This window comes from Botryllus schlosseri, chromosome 16, assembly GCF_051294905.1.
Source record: "Botryllus schlosseri isolate E-star chromosome 16, Bs_hap1, whole genome shotgun sequence".
Lineage (NCBI taxonomy): Eukaryota > Metazoa > Chordata > Ascidiacea > Stolidobranchia > Styelidae > Botryllus > Botryllus schlosseri.
The window spans coordinates 4,936,470-4,956,740 of NC_137251.1; the positions used below are offsets into that span (position 1 = coordinate 4,936,470).

General features: G+C 37.4%; 1 protein-coding gene across 3 annotated transcripts; it reads right to left on the reverse strand.

The window, feature by feature from the left end:
• Positions 1-270: 270 nt before the first annotated feature.
• On the reverse strand, positions 271-20,006 carry LOC145458363 (coiled-coil domain-containing protein 81-like). 3 transcript variants are annotated; one of them, XM_080336719.1, is made up of 20 exons: positions 19,721-20,006; positions 18,712-18,930; positions 17,826-17,923; positions 17,608-17,766; positions 17,134-17,178; positions 16,809-16,897; positions 13,981-14,054; positions 13,212-13,353; positions 9,432-9,517; positions 8,621-8,729; positions 6,805-6,961; positions 6,640-6,747; positions 6,414-6,497; positions 5,906-5,991; positions 5,729-5,807; positions 4,956-5,072; positions 3,770-3,894; positions 2,318-2,419; positions 1,680-1,847; positions 271-654 (listed from the first exon to the last, which is right to left on the reverse strand). In XM_080336719.1, exons 1-20 carry the CDS (start codon positions 19,797-19,799, stop codon positions 558-560), a joined length of 2,223 nt encoding a protein of 740 aa, XP_080192845.1. In that variant the 5' UTR covers positions 19,800-20,006; the 3' UTR covers positions 271-557. The 3 variants fall into 3 exon arrangements, with proteins under 3 accessions (XP_080192845.1, XP_080192846.1, XP_080192847.1); XM_080336720.1 differs by lacking the exon at positions 17,134-17,178; XM_080336721.1 differs by lacking the exon at positions 4,956-5,072 and having other exon boundaries at positions 19,721-20,005.
• Between the last annotated feature and the right edge of the window lie 265 nt (positions 20,007-20,271).

Consider the following 20,271-nt stretch of genomic DNA (forward strand, 5'->3'; position numbering starts at 1 on the left):
TCGAGTCACCTTCGAAAATCGATTGACTTGACTTGACTCGAGTCAAAATGTGCAATGACTCGAAATGACTCGTGACTCGAAGGTAGTGACTTGATCCCAACACTGCTAACGACTCGAATCAATTCAATCACCCAGACCCTAACTAGGGATCGACGGTTTACCCAGATATCTCACCGTCGCTCAGTGTGAGTCATGTCAAGCCAATATGGCCAATTCACGATAACGGTTGAATAACACTTCGTAAACCAAAATACAAGCATCTCTCTCATGTTTCAGACATACTTTCTACCATGTTTATTCCACATGCATAACTTTTGGCAAATCAATTACATACCTAGCATGCACTACTAACATTACTCACAAAAGACAAAATTTCCAAATGACTTTTTCCCTCTCAAAAATATACAGTGATATCACCCATTAATCGAAAACACAAAGGACATACTTGGAAGTGAACGCAGAGGACAGTAGGGAGTTAATACAAAAAGCGACAGTCAAAGGACATAAATACAAATATAAGCTTTATGCAACAAGAAACAATATTAAGTGCAGGAAATTTAAACCATCAATCTTGATCCCGGTATGTAACGTGATTCGCTCCAGATATTGGACTCGCCACAGTTTGTGACACGCCTTTCACACTGTCCACAACGGCTGAAAAATAAGCATGAGTTTGAAGTACATTCAAAGTGTGCTGGGTAATAAAGCCTATAGCAAGATAGCGCAATGGTAGAGGGCCTGGTCCATTCCCCGGCTCGGTCAGACCAAAGTCCTGATCAGTAAAACTGGTAGCTGTGGCCACCCCGCTAGGTGCTCAGCATTTCCGGGATAGCATGGAGGGAAGAAAGCCTTACAAGGCTATGTCCTTCCTTGTCCAGCGGCATATGCACATCACGCACTCATGTTATGCGTCAACACGGATCATGTGTATGTACATCACGAGTCGGTGTATATGCCGCAAAAACCATCAAGGACAAGGTAATCACAGTCAATTTTTTCATGCACAAGATACATTCATAGTATAAAAAGGATCATTTTCTTATTTGAAAGCTGAGACTGACTGCAATTACAGGAATGCTTTATTTAGGGCACTGCAGACTACTTTTTTAGGAACCCTAATCGCGTAACGAATGGATTCTACTCTTTTCTGATTATTCAAGTAGATTTTCCTACCTGTTCTACTTGCTCAAGTAGACTACTTCTACTAAACAGTTTTACTTGTTTTCTACAATTTGTGTTTTGTAAAGTATAAAGTAGTTTTGGTATAAGTTACGAAGTTTTCATCACTGTTATTAGTCAAATTGTCATTACAGCTGGGTGAAAGAGCCCCTGCATCACAGGAACTAAACAATTTTTTTTAAATTGCGTCTATTTGCAATGTCACTGGTCATTTTGAGTTTGTCGTGAAGATGCGCCCCACAATTTATAAAGTAGCCGCCTCTGATTAACCGTTAAAAGAATACGACCCATCGACCAAATCTACTTTTGAAACTATTTACTTGATTACTTTTCATATCTTCATTTTCTTCTTCTAATATTTTGGCATATCTTTTGAAATCGCTACTTATACTCGTAATTGAGTGGAAATTTACAGATTTAAGTCTGCTTGTACTTGCAAACCTCATAATTGAGCACACTGTGGACTGAAAAATTAGGATGCACGGATATGAAAAGCTTACTTGTATTTCTCGGTTTGCTCCAGAACAAGCTTTCCAGGCGTCTTCATCAGGCTTCGTTCCTCTAGCTCCTTCACGCGCTTATTTCTTGCGTGATCTTTCCAATTCTCCTCCAACGATCGACGCATATCGTACGATCGGTTGTGAGCATTTATCCGATCTTCAATGAGCCTAATGGCAAGATACATAAGTAATTAAGAATGAATTATAGAAGGAATCGCAGGTCTGTGCTGTGTTGTCGCAACTTCAGTGTAATGGTAGAAATTTGTATGATTAAACAATGTACAAAGTCTCTAATGTAGTACCACTGTACCAGGTTTTGTGTGTAATCAGCTACTGAATACGTGTAGTTTATATTTCAATATTGAAAGGCAGAAATTGAAATGAATATCATCTATGCATTCACGATGTAATCAGAACTGTGGTTCCTAAACTTGGCTGGTCACGAAATTTTGACACTTGAATACGCCTGAAATTGTTGCATTTTTCACACTTCTCCTTTTTGACGTGTTGTTCCCCTAGTCACATCATTTTTCTCGGTATACAACATCATAATTACGAATTGCGTCATCGTTCATCAACATGACCATTGGTATTATAAATACACTTGTGAAAGTAGAAGCTAAGGAAGCCGACATTACTCTTGTTTTGTACGCTTCAGCATGTCAATCTCCTCTTTCTGTTTTGTCAAATGCTGCAGAATCATCTCTTTCTTTCTGTCGGCGACCATGTCGATTTGGTTTCTAAAATGCAAAATTCATAAGACACTGAAAAAAACGGCTGATGCTGTTGTTCTGAAACAGGGGTGGGCAAACTACGGCCCGCGAAGGCATCGAAACATGTAATAGAAATATTGATAAAATGAGCAGTACAAATCTAATTAATAGTTGGTTAAACTTTATCCTGAGATATTTCATCATGATATTGACTGAGTTATAATCTTAATATTGTACTTTTAGATTTTAGAGTTGGTGCAGTAGCCCCGCCTCGGGCCGGAACCCCCGCATTTTGAAATGTTTCAATTGCTAAAAATCCAAGAAAATCAAAATGGAAATTAATTAGTTCAGATAACAATTGTAATATTGGGTTAGAACTTCCACTTTTAGTGCTGTACTTGTAAAAACCATTTCGTGCATGTGTTAGGTAGATTCGTCCTCTATATGCACAATTGCACAGTTCGGTGGAAATTGTTCATACAACTTCGGTCTTAATTCATTCATAATGATGTGTCTACTCTAAATCAATATGAAAAGCGGAAAGTTGAAGATGAATGCTTTGCAATCAATACACCATCAACTGATATATAGGTACTTCTGTTTCGGCGTCGAAGGTAACACGATATGCTTTACTTGTCACAATATGACATTACTGTAATGAATTTGTTGCTGCAATTTGAAAGATCACATGAATCGGAACATTCTAATTATGGGCCCAATATATCTAATTATGACATGCAAATTAAATCAATCGAATTAATCAAATGTTTGAGAAAACAGTAAATAATGTTGATGTCGTACTCAGAAAAGAACGTGAAAAAGGCAAGTTTAACACAGTAAGCCTTTTGCTGAAACTTATTTAAAGCTAACATGCTGGGTATGATGATGTCAGCATTGTGCCGTCTGAAGCTTAACCAAACGCACAATCAGCATATCTGTATAAGCCGATCGCCATATCATATCATCAAATAAAAGTTTGAGTCTTGGCTTATATTTCCGATTATACTATAATGCGACCTGCGAATGCATTCAACTGTTGAATGCGGCCCGCAGGTTAAAAAGTTTGCCCACCCCTGTTCTAAAATGATGTTAAGGTGTCGGAACCTCGTTATGTTCATCATGGAAAGTTTAATTTATCGCAGAAGTAGCCTACAATCCCACGACTATTTGCCAATTTGACAACGACAACCACAACAACCACAAAAAGCTTATGGACTAGTACAGACGAGTCTTGCCAGGTTATTAAGGATACATTAAATGTGAGTAAGTATTCTGATATTATTGAGAATGTGTAAGCAAATGCATTTGCTCACACATAAAGTAGGGGAGAAATGGCAGCTGGTTCAATACACTAAACTATAAAGATCCAATAATTACTTGTATAGAGCTCTGGCGCGCTCACGCTGCTCGAGAAGTTTTTCATTTGTGGCGTCATGACGACCAAAGACAGGCTCCTTAGAATCCGGTTCTGCTTTTGGCAGCGGCAACGGCTTGCCGCGAACCTACAAGGAGGAAAAAGGATAGCAAAGTTGGTTTGGAAGACATGGTATTTGTCTGTAAAAGTACTTGATAAGTTGTAGTGGTTGGATTTGCAATGTAGATATGAGTTTTAACCAAGCTACACCCAGTGAGAAATCAATGGCCCATAGCAACCATGTTGATGACCTAGTCACCTATAGTGGGGGTGTGCAACTTTTTTGGCAAAAGTGCCAGATATATTTTATGTAATGTGGCCAGTCCTTGTGTCCCACATATGCCAATTAGTAGTTTCCAGGCCCTTATCTACGAATAAAAATTTATATCGGACTCAACATAACGATCGTACATGGCTTTATGGAAATCTCCCGTATAAATTTTGTCAAATATGTACAGTCAGTATATGGATATTTTAGTGATCGTACTTTTTTGACGGTACTCTTAGTCCACTTGAGCTTTGCTCAAACGTACTAGACTATGCTAAATAAAATAAAACCATTCAAAATTGGCACTTTTTCGTGGGCTGGTTACTGCGGGTACCAGGTGGCACTGTCTCATGCTATGAAACGATAGGCTATGAGGATTTAAATACTTATTCTTCACAAGAAGCCATGTAAGTGTATAATCAATAATTATAGTATTATAAATTCACCTTCAGACTATTTTTATCAATTTTGTCTGCTAACATGGGCCTACATTCGGATACCTAAGTAGAATAATGAGTAATGATGATGAATAGCAAACAAAGAGGTCTTGATGTGAATATTTGTACAGTTGAATATCAAATTATATTGTTGACATCCTGTGATAGTGTTGACAGTGATCAATAATCCCATTCTATGCCGAAGTGAGTAAACATTTCCAATCCAGACCAAAGCACTGCAGTGCAGATAAAATGTACTGACTACCGAACGGCTATGAAGCATTAATTGCTACAAACGTCGAGCCAAGTGAAGGCTCATATATATATACAAAATAGCAAGATTTAAAATGGCTGCAAAGCGATTGGTGTTATTTACACTGAATCTAAAGAACCAGCTTTTTCCCACACGTTCTGGCATATGACATCGGCAGTTTCCTTACTAACCTTATCTTTTCTCCTGGTCTTTTCATCCAAACTGAACGGCTGGAGAGAATGCGGCCTTGGCAAGCCCAAATGACGCCAAGATCTACTTGATCTGACAAGTCTCCTTTTAACTTCGATCTGCCTCAACGATACATATAATACTGAGCTTATCTTATGCGACACGCATGGCTTCATTCCACCTATTCCTTGACCAAATATACAATAAATACTAGCTATTATTATCCATGTCTCACTAACTCTCATCACAACATACTGCAACTATGATGAGAAAAATCATCTCTTTCGCTGCTTCAACTATGGTATCAATAGATTATGGAGCATGTTGAAACAAAACCTCAAAACAAAGACTCAAAGAGTGAGATGAAAATTACAGGAATAGTAGACTTGGAATACTATCAATCGGGTAATGTGAATAATTCAATCCTACCAATATAAAAATAAAACTTCATAAAGGATGTGTAGAACTCGCTTATTCACTGGTTAATTTAGCCATAAGCATAGCATAAAACAGGCGCTGCATCTAAACTTCATGTAAACCAATTACTTCAATCACCACTCTGATGAACACTGTTCTGCCATATTGGGAACCTACTATCCAAGCGATTTGAATTATCACAACACCTTGATATATTGTAATATCCAACTACGAGAAATAACAAGGCATGAATAACTTTTAGCAATGAGCACACTATCTGGTCATCATTTTATGCGACTCGAGAAGAATCAACTCCTATTCTGATTTAACCAATGTCTTAAAAGCACAAATGTCTTACCTGGGCAGAGAGCGCCCTTTGATATTGCAGGACTTGATCAGACTTGGCCTTCAAATACTGCTCTCTTTGCGCAGCCAGACTAAAATGATAACCAAAGCAATTATAGCATTTAAGCAAATGGGATTACACAACTATGTCAAATAAAAAGATTGTAACAATTCATGAGATGAAACGCACTCCTCTGCAAGTTGAACTTGTTCTAATCTTTCAATGAATTCGCGATCATGCTTTTCCTGAATAGACCTTGTTTTCCTCAATTTGACCTGTTGAAATAACAATGCAAACATTTGATATTGGAAAGAAAAGCTGAATAAACTGATGAGTAGGGCAAAAAACACAATTTCAATACTCGAATTAGTGACGATTATTTCAATACCTTGAGCTATCAAATTTTTTCAATAATTGTGATTAAATATTATAGCTGTAATGTAAGGGTTATCGATCAAGTACTTTCTTCACAAAGAATCAACATGGAAGCCTGCATAAAATCCCGACATATCATGTTTTAGGAAACAGTCTTACTGTTTTAATTTATCGGTGCAACTCAACTTCACCAATGATATTCTACACTGCATATTGTCCACTGCCCACCAGCCGGTATACACCAATGGCATGGTGTGTTTAACTATGAACGGCCAACTCTCCATAGATTTGTAGTTACCAAAAGACGTACAAAATGAATTACCTGTTCTTCCAATGCTTTACTGTATTCATCCTGCTTGTAATATCGCAGTGGTGTCAAAGGTCGATTTTGGAAAAGATATGATTTCTGTAGGCGAGATATAAAAGCAGAAGATTAATTATGAGCGAGAGTGGAGCTGTTATAAATATCATACTTGAAAACAATGAATGTAATCATGGCGTTTAAGTTATTCTCAATGAGCGCAGAAATCAGAGCGTAAATAGCTTACAACAAAATCAGTTGGTCGTTTCGTTTTTACGTCGCGTAGGCATTCGGCAACACCGAGATTGAAAGCCGCGATTTTCTGGTTTGATTGACGAAGCGTGCCGTTGGAAGCCTGAAAACGATCCCACGATGAGGACAGAATGCTGGTTATAGAAATAGGAGACGATACCTGTTCTTTTAGGATTGCTTCCTGATCCTTCATCTGTTGATATTGCATCAGTAATGCATCCTGTTCCTTCTCTTTCCGTTTTCTCTCTTCATCAAACGAAACTGGGATGTTCCTCATGGCTCTTTGCATACACAAGTAGCATAGTTCCTGGCCAGCCCTTTTAAAGTAAAATAGAAATTAAAGTGTTATTATAGTACCGATTGCAGTAACCACAAGTGAGAGGATTCGGATGACCAGTTTAACTCAGGGTTGACATTTTTTAACGCAAGCCTAGTTGACAAGCGATGACAATACTTGAAGTTGCAATTTTGATGATGTTTATAGCAACACAAGTTTGACACCAACAATCTACATGGTAATAATATTACGATAACGTTGATACCTGGTTCAGGTCATGCACGATGTGATATGATGGGCATCAACATGGAGGATAACTTTTTATAGTCCAGCTGCCATATGTACCTTATATTGTACACAATATATTTGCATGATACTGTTCTGAGTTCGAACAGCACTTTATTGCAGGCACTTAATGAGAGGCTGTCATAGTGATAAGGCAATTACAATGCTCTCAAAACTGTTGTCCAATACACAACAGTAGCATATCAATCAATCAATCAATCAGGTTTATTAATATTTTCATCGTTTCAAAACATCACAAGACTGCGATACAATGAAAAGATAGGAAGGTGTCGAAACAACTTGGAGTAGCCATTAAGATCAGACACCCACCTTAGCCTAGGCGAAGTAAATAAGAGGCATGCACACTGAATGAAAAGTAGTGCAGAGAATATAAGACGCAAGCGACAAAATGGGGTGGCATGTGGCGGAGGGCGAGGTCGATGTTAGGTCGTGGCCCGGTAATCCTGAAGACTGGCTAGTATTCATTCAGTAGAAATTGCTTGTATTTCGACTTGAATGCGGACATGCTTGACGACTGTCGGATAGCCGGCGAGATGCTGTTCCACAATTGGGGTCCGGCATACTTGATAGAGCAATGCGTTTTCTTGTATTCAGTCCTGATCATATGGTAATTGTTCTTCGTTGACGCGCGTGTGCTGTACTTGTGCGCTTGAGGGACATTGACCGCAATGGAACTGATACATAAACTTGGCAATTTCTAGCTTCCTCATATCTTCTAAGTTTAGAACACCAAATCTTTTGAGAAGCGATTTATCAGTTGCACATCCAGGCCCCCGTGGGGCTTTGGCAATGATACGGATGATCCAATGTTGAAGTTTTTGCAGTGGGTCAATTGTATTCTTGCAGGCAGCACCCCAACAAAGAATTCCGTATTGTAACTTTGATAGGAATAGAGCGTTGAAGAGTATCAACAGCACGCTGACTGGCAGAATGTAGCTAAGGCAGCGAAATAGACCACATACCTTCGATAGTCGTGGTTTGAGTGATTGTATGTGACTCTTCCAGGACATGTCCGAATCCAGTAAAACACCAAGGTATTTGGCATTTTTAGTGTTGGAAATTGGTTGGCCAGCGATGTCAACGGTTAGGTTATCGCAGGAGTTCATGACCAATAATTGGGATTTCGCAGCGTTAACCTGAAGGCTATTATGGGACGTCCACTCATGCACTTTGGGCATTTGATCACTGGTGACGGCATTCAAGCTTGCGGTAGTAGGTGCGTGAGATAGGAGGTGAGTATCGTCAGCGAGGTTGCAATGATTCGAAATCAATTGAATATCACTTAGATCACTGATAAGTCTATTCAGGCGGGAGACAAATAGTGAATACGCACAAATCAAATCCACCTATGGCCTAGGCTGAATCTACAAAGCAACCAGTTGCTAGGAATTACCTGTGGTGGTGGGCTGGAGAAGCGCAAACAGTGGATGACGGAGAAAGTGACGGTGGAAGATTCAGATGGGGTTCAGGGGTCTGGAGAGTTGCATCCGATCTTGGCGAATCTGAAAAAGCAACATACTACAGCTTTAAAACAACACTAAACTAGGCTGTCATAATCGCCCAAATTGGTCATGTTATGTACTCAGGGCTATCTAGACTAGAATCAAAAGCAGGGGCGGGCAACTTCTCCAGTCGGCGGGCCTGATATGAGCAGATGAAGTACTTGGTGGGCCAGATTCCTGAATCGATACATTAATCGCAATTTATCCACATATACAAAGAATAAATCATATATAATGTAAATTTCAAGTTTAAAGCATAGAGAGCAAAGCAGTATTTAATGGATTTTTTATCATACCCTAATGTACTAGGTGAAATACCTAGAAATACCCGCCTGAGCGTTAGTTCAGTGCTATTTAATGGTATCTCGGTCGAGTTTTGGGATGCGTTTAACTAAAATTCTAAAAAAAGAGGACAAAATCACAAAAAGGACGACATTTAGGCGTCCTCGGAGGAAATTTACAAAAACGTGTGGTAACCCTAGTTCATTTCAATATAAATATATTATTCAATTGTATATTGAAGTTCTGTACCTCTATGAAGCCGTTCAAATTACTTTTACAAACTAAATATAACGACTTAGCATTGATTGTATCAATGATCTTTGTCAACACAGTATCTACGCCTTCAGAATAACCGAAAAACACGGGATGTACATTCATATTCCTATCCCAGCTAAAGTCTTGAATTTATACCATACTCACCCTCTTGCGGTGGTCTTGGAGAAAACGAATCATTATTGACCGGATCAGGTTTGATCTTAGTTGGAGTGAGAGGTGGAGTTGGAAGCCTGAAAATTTTCCGAGATCAGAACTCAAACACTTTGGTAATATAGAACATGAGGTAAAAATTATTGAAGCACATTAACATTGAGAAATGACATCAAACAAATAGCCAGCGTATTATTATTGTACCAGTAATGATAGGCATTCATTCATTCGTTCATGTCTATTCTGAACTAAAAAGCGGATTTCAGACATTAATAAATTATTTATGATATGACAAATGCAGCATGATGGTAATAAGCTATTCACACCTATAATCTTTCAAGACATCAAAAATTCAACAGCTGAATGGACCTAGTTCCAAATTAATTAGACATTATACCTAATTGAAGACTTCGTTGCCTTTTTCGTACGCCTTGTAGATTTGCCTGGTGTTTTCTTTCTACTCCGGTAAGACAGAGCCGGCAAAGATATTTCTTTCTGATATGTACTTGCCATTGTGATGAGTACAATAAATATAGCTTCTCACATGCCCTCTCACCTGACCGAGTGATTCCACAAGTGGTATACACAAAAATATATTTGGTCATTTTTTCTTGTGTCCAGGGAAACAGATCGGTGAATGATGTCATGACAATAAATCATGCCCTTTAAGAGAAAGCGAGCCAACATTCCAAGATATAATTTCATTTAACACTGCATTAAACCAGAGTTCAGGTCTGTTTGTTGATCTGTTAGTTCATCCTTGGTTAAACATATCGAGATAATAGACCTGTTTGCCCAAGGCATGTTGAACAGACCTATGGTTGTAATTCTATTGATCGGATGACACAAGCACCTCCCTATACATAACTCACATATTTAGAGAAAACTACCAACTAGAATTCAATTCTTCTCGTATATTCATCAAACAGTCTTAACATAGAAAGTGCATATTGTAGTCTACAAATAATACGATGTGTGATTTACTTTGGCAAATACCGGTAACTGCATTCTCATAATTTACGAACAAAAAGATCAAAATATTTGTCGAATGGTTGAACACTATCCACGGCTTGTAAGTCGCAGGTAGGGTCTTATATTTTTTAATGCACACATCCTTTCATATCTGTTTTGCATATCCAATAAGTGCCGTGACTAGTCAGCCATTGCAAATTTATTGAATTCATTGGAATCTTATGGCCAGCACAGCCATGGACATGAACTGCTGTGTGACTATATAGCAGATAGTTGTGAGCGCCCAATTGATTTGCTGCGGTGTCAGCTTACTTCATCGGAAATTCTCATGTAACAAAAAGCCCTCCAATAGGTAACATAGAAATTCACACCCGACAAATTGTTCTGAAAGATCTCACAAGATTCTATTTTGGTATAAATAAAATATTCAATGGCATTGTTTTGATTAAGATATTCAGTAAATAATCATAACATTGTGTGCATATGTAGAAAGGCAATATCGGGATATGAATAGAATATATTTGCTATGGCATCAATAGGCCTACTTTTCTTTTGCCATCTTTGATTTATTTATGTTAAATAAAACAATGCCTGTGTGTTTACATGTGTATCAGTGTGTACTCTTGTGTATTATGACCCATGCTCTTTCGAAGTTTTCTGGGGTGTGCTAACAAATTACATATCGATTTTGTGTGACAAAGTTTAGTGATGCAATAGAATACTGCCCTTGCATACTTTCATCCGATTACATTTATAGTTTATGACGAAAATCCGGTATAGAATTGTTCATTATTGGGTGCATGTTTTGCATGTATTAATATGTGAATTTCATCCATATAAAACTATATAATATCCATTCGAAGAGCTTCTTGAAGGTCCATAACTTCAATTGTATACATCAATTTAGGAGCTATATATAACACTGGTCAACAAAATGGAAAAAAAAAAATTTGGCAGAACATCTAGGAGCCGTTTCAGGGGTTTTCAAGTTTGCTGATTACGAATATCACATTAGTTTTGCCAGATTGGCTCTAGGAAAGAAGATATTTATACCCCTAGAAAAGCTTAAAATCACTGTATTTACCCTTGAATATTTCACTTGGTAGGAAGTAAATCTTAGATTTTTCTACTTTTATACTGCGCTCAAATAGATCATTGACGATGATGAACACTCATGTCGTTCTCAGTTATTCGAATAAAATTAACATGACGTGATGCGAGAACTTGGTTAGTTAAAAAAGCACTTTGTCAAGCCTAAAAATTGTACTTTTGCACAATGGAGATATATTTTCTCCTGTACCAATTGGTCGTTCTACCAAGATGAAAGAGGAGTATAAAGCTATCAAGTTTGTCCCTGGAAAGTTGAACTAAAATACTCATATGCGTCTCATCTCTATTCACTCGTAAATGGATAATTTTCCGTAAAGCCAACAATGTGGGTATACCTTGTATCCATATCAAACGAGAAGCTTAAATCTGGAGTCTTGGAGGGATCTCAGATTCGAATACGGACTAAGGATTACAATTTCATATTAAGAAAGGTGCTGACTGCATGGAATCCCTTCTGGGATGTAGTAAATGAAACTTTTTGAAAGATCACAAAGCACCAACAACAAACAGTTGGTCCGAGAATTGGTATCTGCATATGGAAACCTTGGAGCAAACATGAGCTTTAAATCTCACTTCCTGTTTAGTCATCTTGATATATTTTCTGCTAATATTGTTGATTGACAAAAGAAAGATATCAGTGCAGATGCGACGAACATATTATGGCAGACTATCGCCGGAACCTCTCGAAAAACTGCACTAAATTGCTTACAACCGAAAATAGAACAAGAACCAATTTGCTTTCGGATAAGTTATTAATATTATGTTCCAACTGATTATTTTGAATTTAAAATTGGCGGTTGACATAAAACTGATTCAATTAATGCAACGTTATTCGCGTATTCAGGTAAATACTTATATACATGATCGAAGTTTAATTCTATACATGATATCCGTGAAAGTCTCCAATTATGATGAATCTAATACCCCGAAATATAATTCTGTTGATGTATTTTGATTTAAAACAGTCTTCACCGTGTCAAAATAACAAGTAGATTGAATTTCTGAACTTTATAGTATGACTGAGCCGAATTTTTATCCAGCCCATACAGCAAAAATATGAGATTTTAGTCAAAATAGCCCCATGGATTATCTTCAAAAATAGGGCCAATTTGAAAAAACTAAGGTCATATTCGGAATCAGTGCCCTTCAGAACCCCCAAATCCACTCTTACTTTGACTGCCTAAAAATATGTGGTGACCATTGTAATATTTGTTTGGCAATCAAGTTTTTTTATAAAGGAATCATTAGTTAAGCTGTTGAATCGGGACTTTTGTGAAAGCTATTTCTAATGCCGTCATCTAATCAAAATCATAAAAATGCTTCGAATAGCTAGTGCAGATAGTTTTCAGAATTGCATCTGGTTAGGCATAGGCATTAATCAATATGCCTCGGTCATTTCAAAATTATTTGATGAGATCTCAATATCAGAGATGGGCATCTGCACTATCGTTATATTGAGTTCTGACTTTGCCATCCGACAAATAATGGATTTCGACCCCCACTGGTGCAATCCCCTCATACAATCGACTCATCAAGAGAGAATTTACAAAGCAATATAGACTGATAGGCATACATATGGCAGATGTTATGATTGTGCCTTCCTTGACAATGGATCATGAGTACTTGGCAAACATATTAAGCTCCACTTTAAGCTGCAAATTGAAAAATAGATTAGAGCTCGCTGAGACTTACTTCTTCCCCGAGAAGCCTCTCGTGCCATCTTGCGCATTAGCAGCGTCATCAAGCTCATCCGCCGTGAGGCTGATTCCAATGACTTGATGGGGGCGAATTGCCTCTCTATTGCTCATCCTTGTGACAACAGGAGAATTTTTACCTGAAAAGATAACAAGCTGGTGCAGTGCAATCACACAGAAAATTTTAAAGAATTGTAAACAGTGTCAGCAACTAACTACTTTACCATTACTTTAGATCTAAAATGTATAAAGTATGTAGTACGTCTTCAAAAACGGTTGATGTAGAAGTGGTAGCAGTTTAAATGTACATAACTAGCCAAGTATGATCGATAGTGTTTTCCGGCAGAACTTGCTTGAGCACTCCAAAGTGTGGCAGTACTTGTCACTGATTATCTTTTGCGACAAGGCTGTATGTGTAGATTCTTATTTATATCAACACTTTATCCATTGAAAAGGATTTGCGAGATTGATTTCAATATACCGTAATACCACACGTCCTAAATATTGATAAACTGACTTTATTAATCAATAGCTGTATTATTTACAATGTACAGGAGAGATCATTTCAAGGATTAATTCGCAATCACCAACGTCTCAGTTGTTTATTTGGATTTATGATTTTAAAATACAAGAAGACTGCCTCCTTCCACTTGAACAAGTTCACCTCTAACATGGCTTTAGGGCATAATTTATTTTGGTATTAATAATGGGGCTACGCATATGACACAAAAATTTATAGATATCGATAAATATGAAAGTAGAGTCACCTTCTTGATTCTTATCGTCATTTTCCATCTGATGTTCACTTATTGGAGGAAGCGGATCCTTCTTCTGATTCAGTCTGACAACACACGAAAAATCAAACTATTTTCTACCATTACGTCTAAAATGCTATACATCAGTAAGGTATTATGCTACATTTTTCAATAACAGAGAATGTTTATCTGTAATGAAGACAGAGTAGCAAAATAGGTCATTCGCCACACCTGTTACAAATCTAAATTATTGTAATTTTCGTCAACTAATGGCTGGTTTTAGCGGCGTACAGGTGTGCCAATTGATAGCTTTATCAAATTCATCATTAATATTATCATTCAATATAATTCCACAGGGGTGATTATCAATTTCAAAACACACAATGGGATTACCTTGACCTGATCAGTCTCACAGACTGTCGCCATGGAAACCTTGCCATTGATCAGAAAACGCCTGTCTACACCAGACATGGGGTAATCGCGATTAGTAATCGTAATCGATTACGACGATTACAGCGTTTTCGAGTAATCGTAATCGCAATCGATTACATTCGAAAAAATCCCGAAGTAATCGTAATCGTAATCGACTACTTCCCATATTTAATCGATTTCTTTGTGAAAGAACGATTACTTTTTATTTGTACAAGGACTGTGACATAAACTGAACACTCGTGAACAAGGAAGAGATATTATACCAGTTATTGAGAGAACAAACGTCTGATTTTCAAATGCCACTGCTCATTATTACGTCAGAGGTAGCCTATTAGCTTTGCTCGTCTTTGCGTAGGAATTGTCCACATATAGTAAATAGATATTCGATGTACATTAGTGTGATTGTAAGAAACCCACCGTGCTGTATATCGGGTTGTCAATACATTTCAGACGCCACTACCTCGCATCAGGATAATTAATCATAATCACCTCTCTGCCTAAGGTAAATAGCAACTTTTATATTGATGTTTGGTTATGCTTAGTTAAACTATAGAATGTAATAGTTCTAATTCTAGAGTTAAATGCAGTTTCACCGTTGCTGCTTGGCGAGCAGTAGACCTATATGGTACGAACGTACAGCAGACAAAGGTTTAAAATTTTGTACTCGTCAAATAAAACATTACGGTTTCCACAACGAAGCATTAAAATCAACAGCTGCTGATATATATCATAACTGGGCCGTTGTTTTGCCGTTTCTCGTAATGGCAGCTTGCATTACATTATCTGCATTAAGTTGAAGGCAGAATTTTATGTTCACTTATGTTCTCATATTATTCTATACTCAAAACGGGCGCCAATCGCTATTTCACAATTCTTTACCGAACATTTGGACTTGCCGCCATAGCCATCGGCTTTTATACCATGTTAGCGTGGGTTGTAGCTAGAATCAGGATCAAAACAGCAAAAGCGTCCCCCAACCAAACTTTGGTCTTGGGCCCCCATAGGGTAGTCAATTTTGAAGTTGAAGATTTAATTTCATCAATAATATTGGTAATTGCATTATATTGCATTATTAATCCTTTCTCAGCGCCCGAAGGTCAGCTTTACCTGAAGAGCGTGGGGCGTCATTCATAATTATAACATCTGGTATCTTGCAATAATTACTTTATTGTATGTTGTTAATTCGTGACCTCCGGTCTGTTATATAGCCAAAAGATATTGATTGTAGTGGCCCAAACAGCAGACTAAAAGAAAAATTTGCGTGAGACGCACACACAAATTGTCATGTCTAATGCTCTGTGGGTGCCCGGGTGGCATTTGCATCGTGGGCTCAGATTGGAAGGAATGGACTGTTAGTCACGCCCACCCAGCGCGGCTATTAACAATGGACACATACCCTACGTTTTGGCCAATGTCTTTCTTTAATAACACACTTCGTGAAGTCTCATGTTGGCCGAAACTGCATATGACTTTTGATGTGTCGAGAAGCGGTATTGACTGGCACCTAAATGCCTATATTACTATGAATTATACATGCTTTATTTCTTGGGGGGGGGGGGAGACGTATATGCATTTCGAAATCAATCAATCTAGAGACATTTAAATCGCAAAGCTCAAATAGAAATTCCAAGTTATGAAATCTCTCGAAAATACTCTATAATTTATGTTGGTTTACAAAATACTTTTGAGTCCCCTCCAACCACGCTCCCCACCCTATTGGGGAATTGGGGGTGCGGCAGTTATGGACATGGCAAGAATGCAATTCATTGGGTGCGATAAACCGTCCTCTATAAAATGGGCAATGGGTTCATTATGACGTAACAAGGAAATGGCCCATCTTTTTTAGAGACAGTTGTTATATCATTGGGCCTTTCCAGCGCAATTCATGTATTGTCTTCTATAATATAACTACTACGATCAGTACGATGCAAAATAAATGTAATCGTGAGTAATCGTGATTACTTTTCCAATGTAATCGTAATCGTAATCGACTACTTCCCGATTTTGCTGTAATCGTAATCGTAATCGTAATCGCGTGATTCAGAAGTAATCGTAATCGCAATCGATTACATTCATGAAGTAATCACCCCATGTCTGGTCTACACTATGTACACTTGTATCAATTCACTTCAATTACACCAATTTATCAGAGTGTTTTTCAAAGAATGGATTATTCAATATAAATTGATTTCTTCGCTACAAAACAACACCGGTTTCGATCCCACCATATTGGAAAATGTGTGAACGCAATATCCAATTCTACAAATATTCAAGTAGCCTACTGCTGGTAAAGATAATACTGCTGATAAAGATAAATTGATATGGAAATTAAACTTGTTGTTAGAGTCAGGGACAGCGTAAACATTATCAGTGGCTACCAGAATGATACAATTATATCAAACGCTTACCTAGGTAACATGAGTGTATTTGTAGCAGGTCGTTCTCTTCCATACAGTGATGTTTGGGTTGACATAACAGAATCAGCAGTTCCTGGTCTCTTTAGAAAAAAAGACTTGCATTAAGCGATACGGTACTCTAGTAATTATGAGGAATATAAATCAATAGGCCTACATGATGATGTAGTTAAAAGCTTTTGGTTCATTTTCACTGAATTTCATTGATACAAATCTGAATATCTGATCTGGTACTGAAGTCTGAATTTCAATACATAAAACCTACAGAACTTGCAAACCTTAAAAGCATTACCCGTATGGCTGCTGCAAATGCGCTTACCTTTACATGCCTTCTAAAGTCTGCCACACTTCCTTGAAAAACTTCCTGCAGTGAACAATGAAAACACATTACTCAACATGTTTGATTAACTGAATGATATCAAATACATAAATTTCAGGTAATCTGGCAATCTTCCAACTGAAAACACTGAGCACTCTCTGACAACTAGATGACGATCTGCAATCTTAATTTTCTCAACTCTTAGCATAATCTCCCACAAACATAATTCTATCAATTAATCATCCCTTGCACGCTATGTTACATTCAATTCAATATGAATAAATACAAGGAATGCATTTAAAAGCTTGTATACACAGTATTCTCAAAGATAGAAGTTACTGAAAATAATGAAAATAGTGCAAATAGCGTGGCATTGAGTATCTAAAATACCCATGTAACCTAACATTGGTAGAAATGAATGGTCATGGTAACATGACCCGTATGTACAATTAAATTTGAGCATTTAATACTTACATTGGCTAACACCCGTACCAAATTCCCAGAACCATCCATGCTGTTCAGGAAATCCTTGAAAAACTTCATTTTAACTTTTGAGTCACGAATATTCAACACTCCGATCCCCCGGAACATAAATTCAACATTTTGTTGGCTAGCAACAGCCCTTGATAAAGCCTGGAGTAAAAGAGGTCACAATTATCCTTAGTTCAAAATCTCCATCAATTCAAAATTACCTGAAGAACTTCACGGACACACGATTCAACAGTATCTCGACTAAATGGAGATTCCATTGCTAGAACACTATAATTCAGCTGGACAATGGGAATTTCACCTGAAAATATAGTAGATATTTATTAGTGATATTACACCTTGATGTACTAAGGAAGATTAAATATATAGGTAGAAGTGTACAACTGTTCACAAGGGATTATAATTATCACTACGGCGCATCAAAGATCAAATTAAGATGAAATATTGCAAAAAACTTGATGACAGAGATTAGAATATTTATTGTCACAAGTAGCAGAGATTGTAGGACTTACAGTGTAAGAAGATTGATAGCTTGTATAATGACTTGATTTTTATATATTTATGTATTTGTATCTTAGAAAAAACAGGTTTATTAACCAACCAATTTGGCTAATAAAAGGGTTACCATTAAGGGAAGGAAATATTCCAATATTTGTGTTGAACATTACCTAGTTCTTCCTTAAGCTTGCATAATAAGACAACACAACACACACATATTAAGCTTGTAAATTCCCTGAGATAGTATCCCAATGCCCCGCATCATGGTAGACGCTATTCCAGATATCTAAATGTCCTTCGAAGACAATATTTGAAGAATACAATTTCAGTCTTCACAGAGTCTAGATTATATTGATGGACCTTGTGCAACATATTTCTTACACCAATTATCACCCATATGCGTGAAAACAGGGTCATGAAATACTGCTTTATCACTAGTTCTAATAGTAGCTCAATCCAGAGTGAGTATAATGTAACATAAACATGACTTAGCACATCTTACTGCTCAGATAAAGGGCACCATCATATCTATTTTTAGGATTTGAGTGGTCTGTATATCGATGAAAATCAATCATAAATTATTATGCATACCTGTTGTGTGATATTTGGTATACTGAAGAGCATGAGTCTGAGCAAACTTCTCCGACAAAATGAATACGGGCCGTTGAATTAGAATGAATTTGTTGTTCCCAATTTCCATTTTCTTGTGTATATAGGTGAATGTACCGAGATTCGCTATGTGAACGCCTTTCTGAGCTTGCATTTGCATGTCAATAAATTCTGAAACTCCTTCCCAGACACTGATGATATCTGAAACAAAATTGGGAATGAAACAATTCATTTTTGTCTGACGAGGAAATGAAATACAAGAAAGATAAAAGAAGGATAATGATGTGACTTTGATGATGCAATGAGCGTTGCGAACCCATTTCAAATTTCATATATGGAGGACGGCTACAGTTTGCGCTAAGACAGATAGAAAAGTGACATAAGAACTTTGCTGTCACCGCAGACTGTACCAATGGTAACTGGTCTATACTGAACCCATATCGGACCTAATATTGAGATGATAAACTATTTTCAAGGCTGCAATATTATAAACAATTACAAATAATGGCAGTATATAATCATCCCTTTTCATTTGGTATCCATACCCACTTCACAAAGTTTACCAGAATTATAGATAATTTTCAAACAATTACCGGAAGCATTATTTCATCATCATCATCATCATCATCATTGGTTTATTAGCAATTTTATCAGTTCAATACACCACAAAAAATGTGATACATTGAAAAGAAAGGAGGATGTCGAAGCGACTATAGGAGTTGTCACACTATTTACCATCTCTATTTCAATAGTAAAACGTATCCATACCCCCTTCACAAAGTTTACCAGAATTATAGATAATTTTCAAACAATTACCGGAAGCATTATTTCATCATCATCATCATCATTGGTTTATTAGCAATTTAATCAGTTCAATACACCACAAAAAATGCGATACAATGAAAAGAAAGGAAGATGTCGAAGCGACTAGGAATTGTCACACTCTACCTTCTCTATTTCAATAGTAAAACGCGAAAAAATGATTACTAACCATCCTCAGATAATTTCGGTATGGAAGAAAACCGATTTTTCTTTGCCTCTAACACGAGATTCTGCATTACTTCCGGCATATTGCTGACTGTATAATGTAGTTCGCGGAATTAAACTTATAGATAGGATTCTTCTACTTGATCTCCACGAAGGCACCAATCAATCGTGTGTCCAGCGAGGCTAAGAAAACTTGGAAAGGTACTTTTCGTTAATTCAGAATATGTTCATCGCAGTAACTCCGGCATGACAAAAAAGACGCCACACAAAAACACTGGAAGGAGCAGATACGCAAGCGTTCCTCGTTGCTACGCGTTGCTAAGCGAGGCAGATCATCTGGTGATGATACATGTGGTTGATCAGCACAGCACCGAATCAAGAATCATTTTCTCATTAGGCAAATAGGCTTCAACCCGATGTTAATCAAGAAGTTCAAATGACATTACGTTATCAGGCTCGTTATCAACTCTTCCATGGCCTAACACTCCCATCACACCCCATTCTTTACTTTTGACCATATTTGTAGGTCAGGTACTCAGGGTGGGAGTTTGATTG

Excerpts from the sequence above, each read along its gene's own strand:
- LOC145458363 (XM_080336719.1), bottom strand. The coding sequence starts at position 19,799 with ATGCCGGAAGTAATGCAGAATCTCGTGTTAGAGGCAAAGAAAAATCGG. Across the intron at positions 14,055-16,808 it reads AATACACTCATGTTACCTAG|ACTGAATCAGAAGAAGGATC; the intron begins GTAAGCGTTTGA and ends GTGTGTTGTCAG. Across the intron at positions 5,992-6,413 it reads GTAAAGCATTGGAAGAACAG|GTCAAATTGAGGAAAACAAG; the intron begins GTAATTCATTTT and ends TTATTTCAACAG.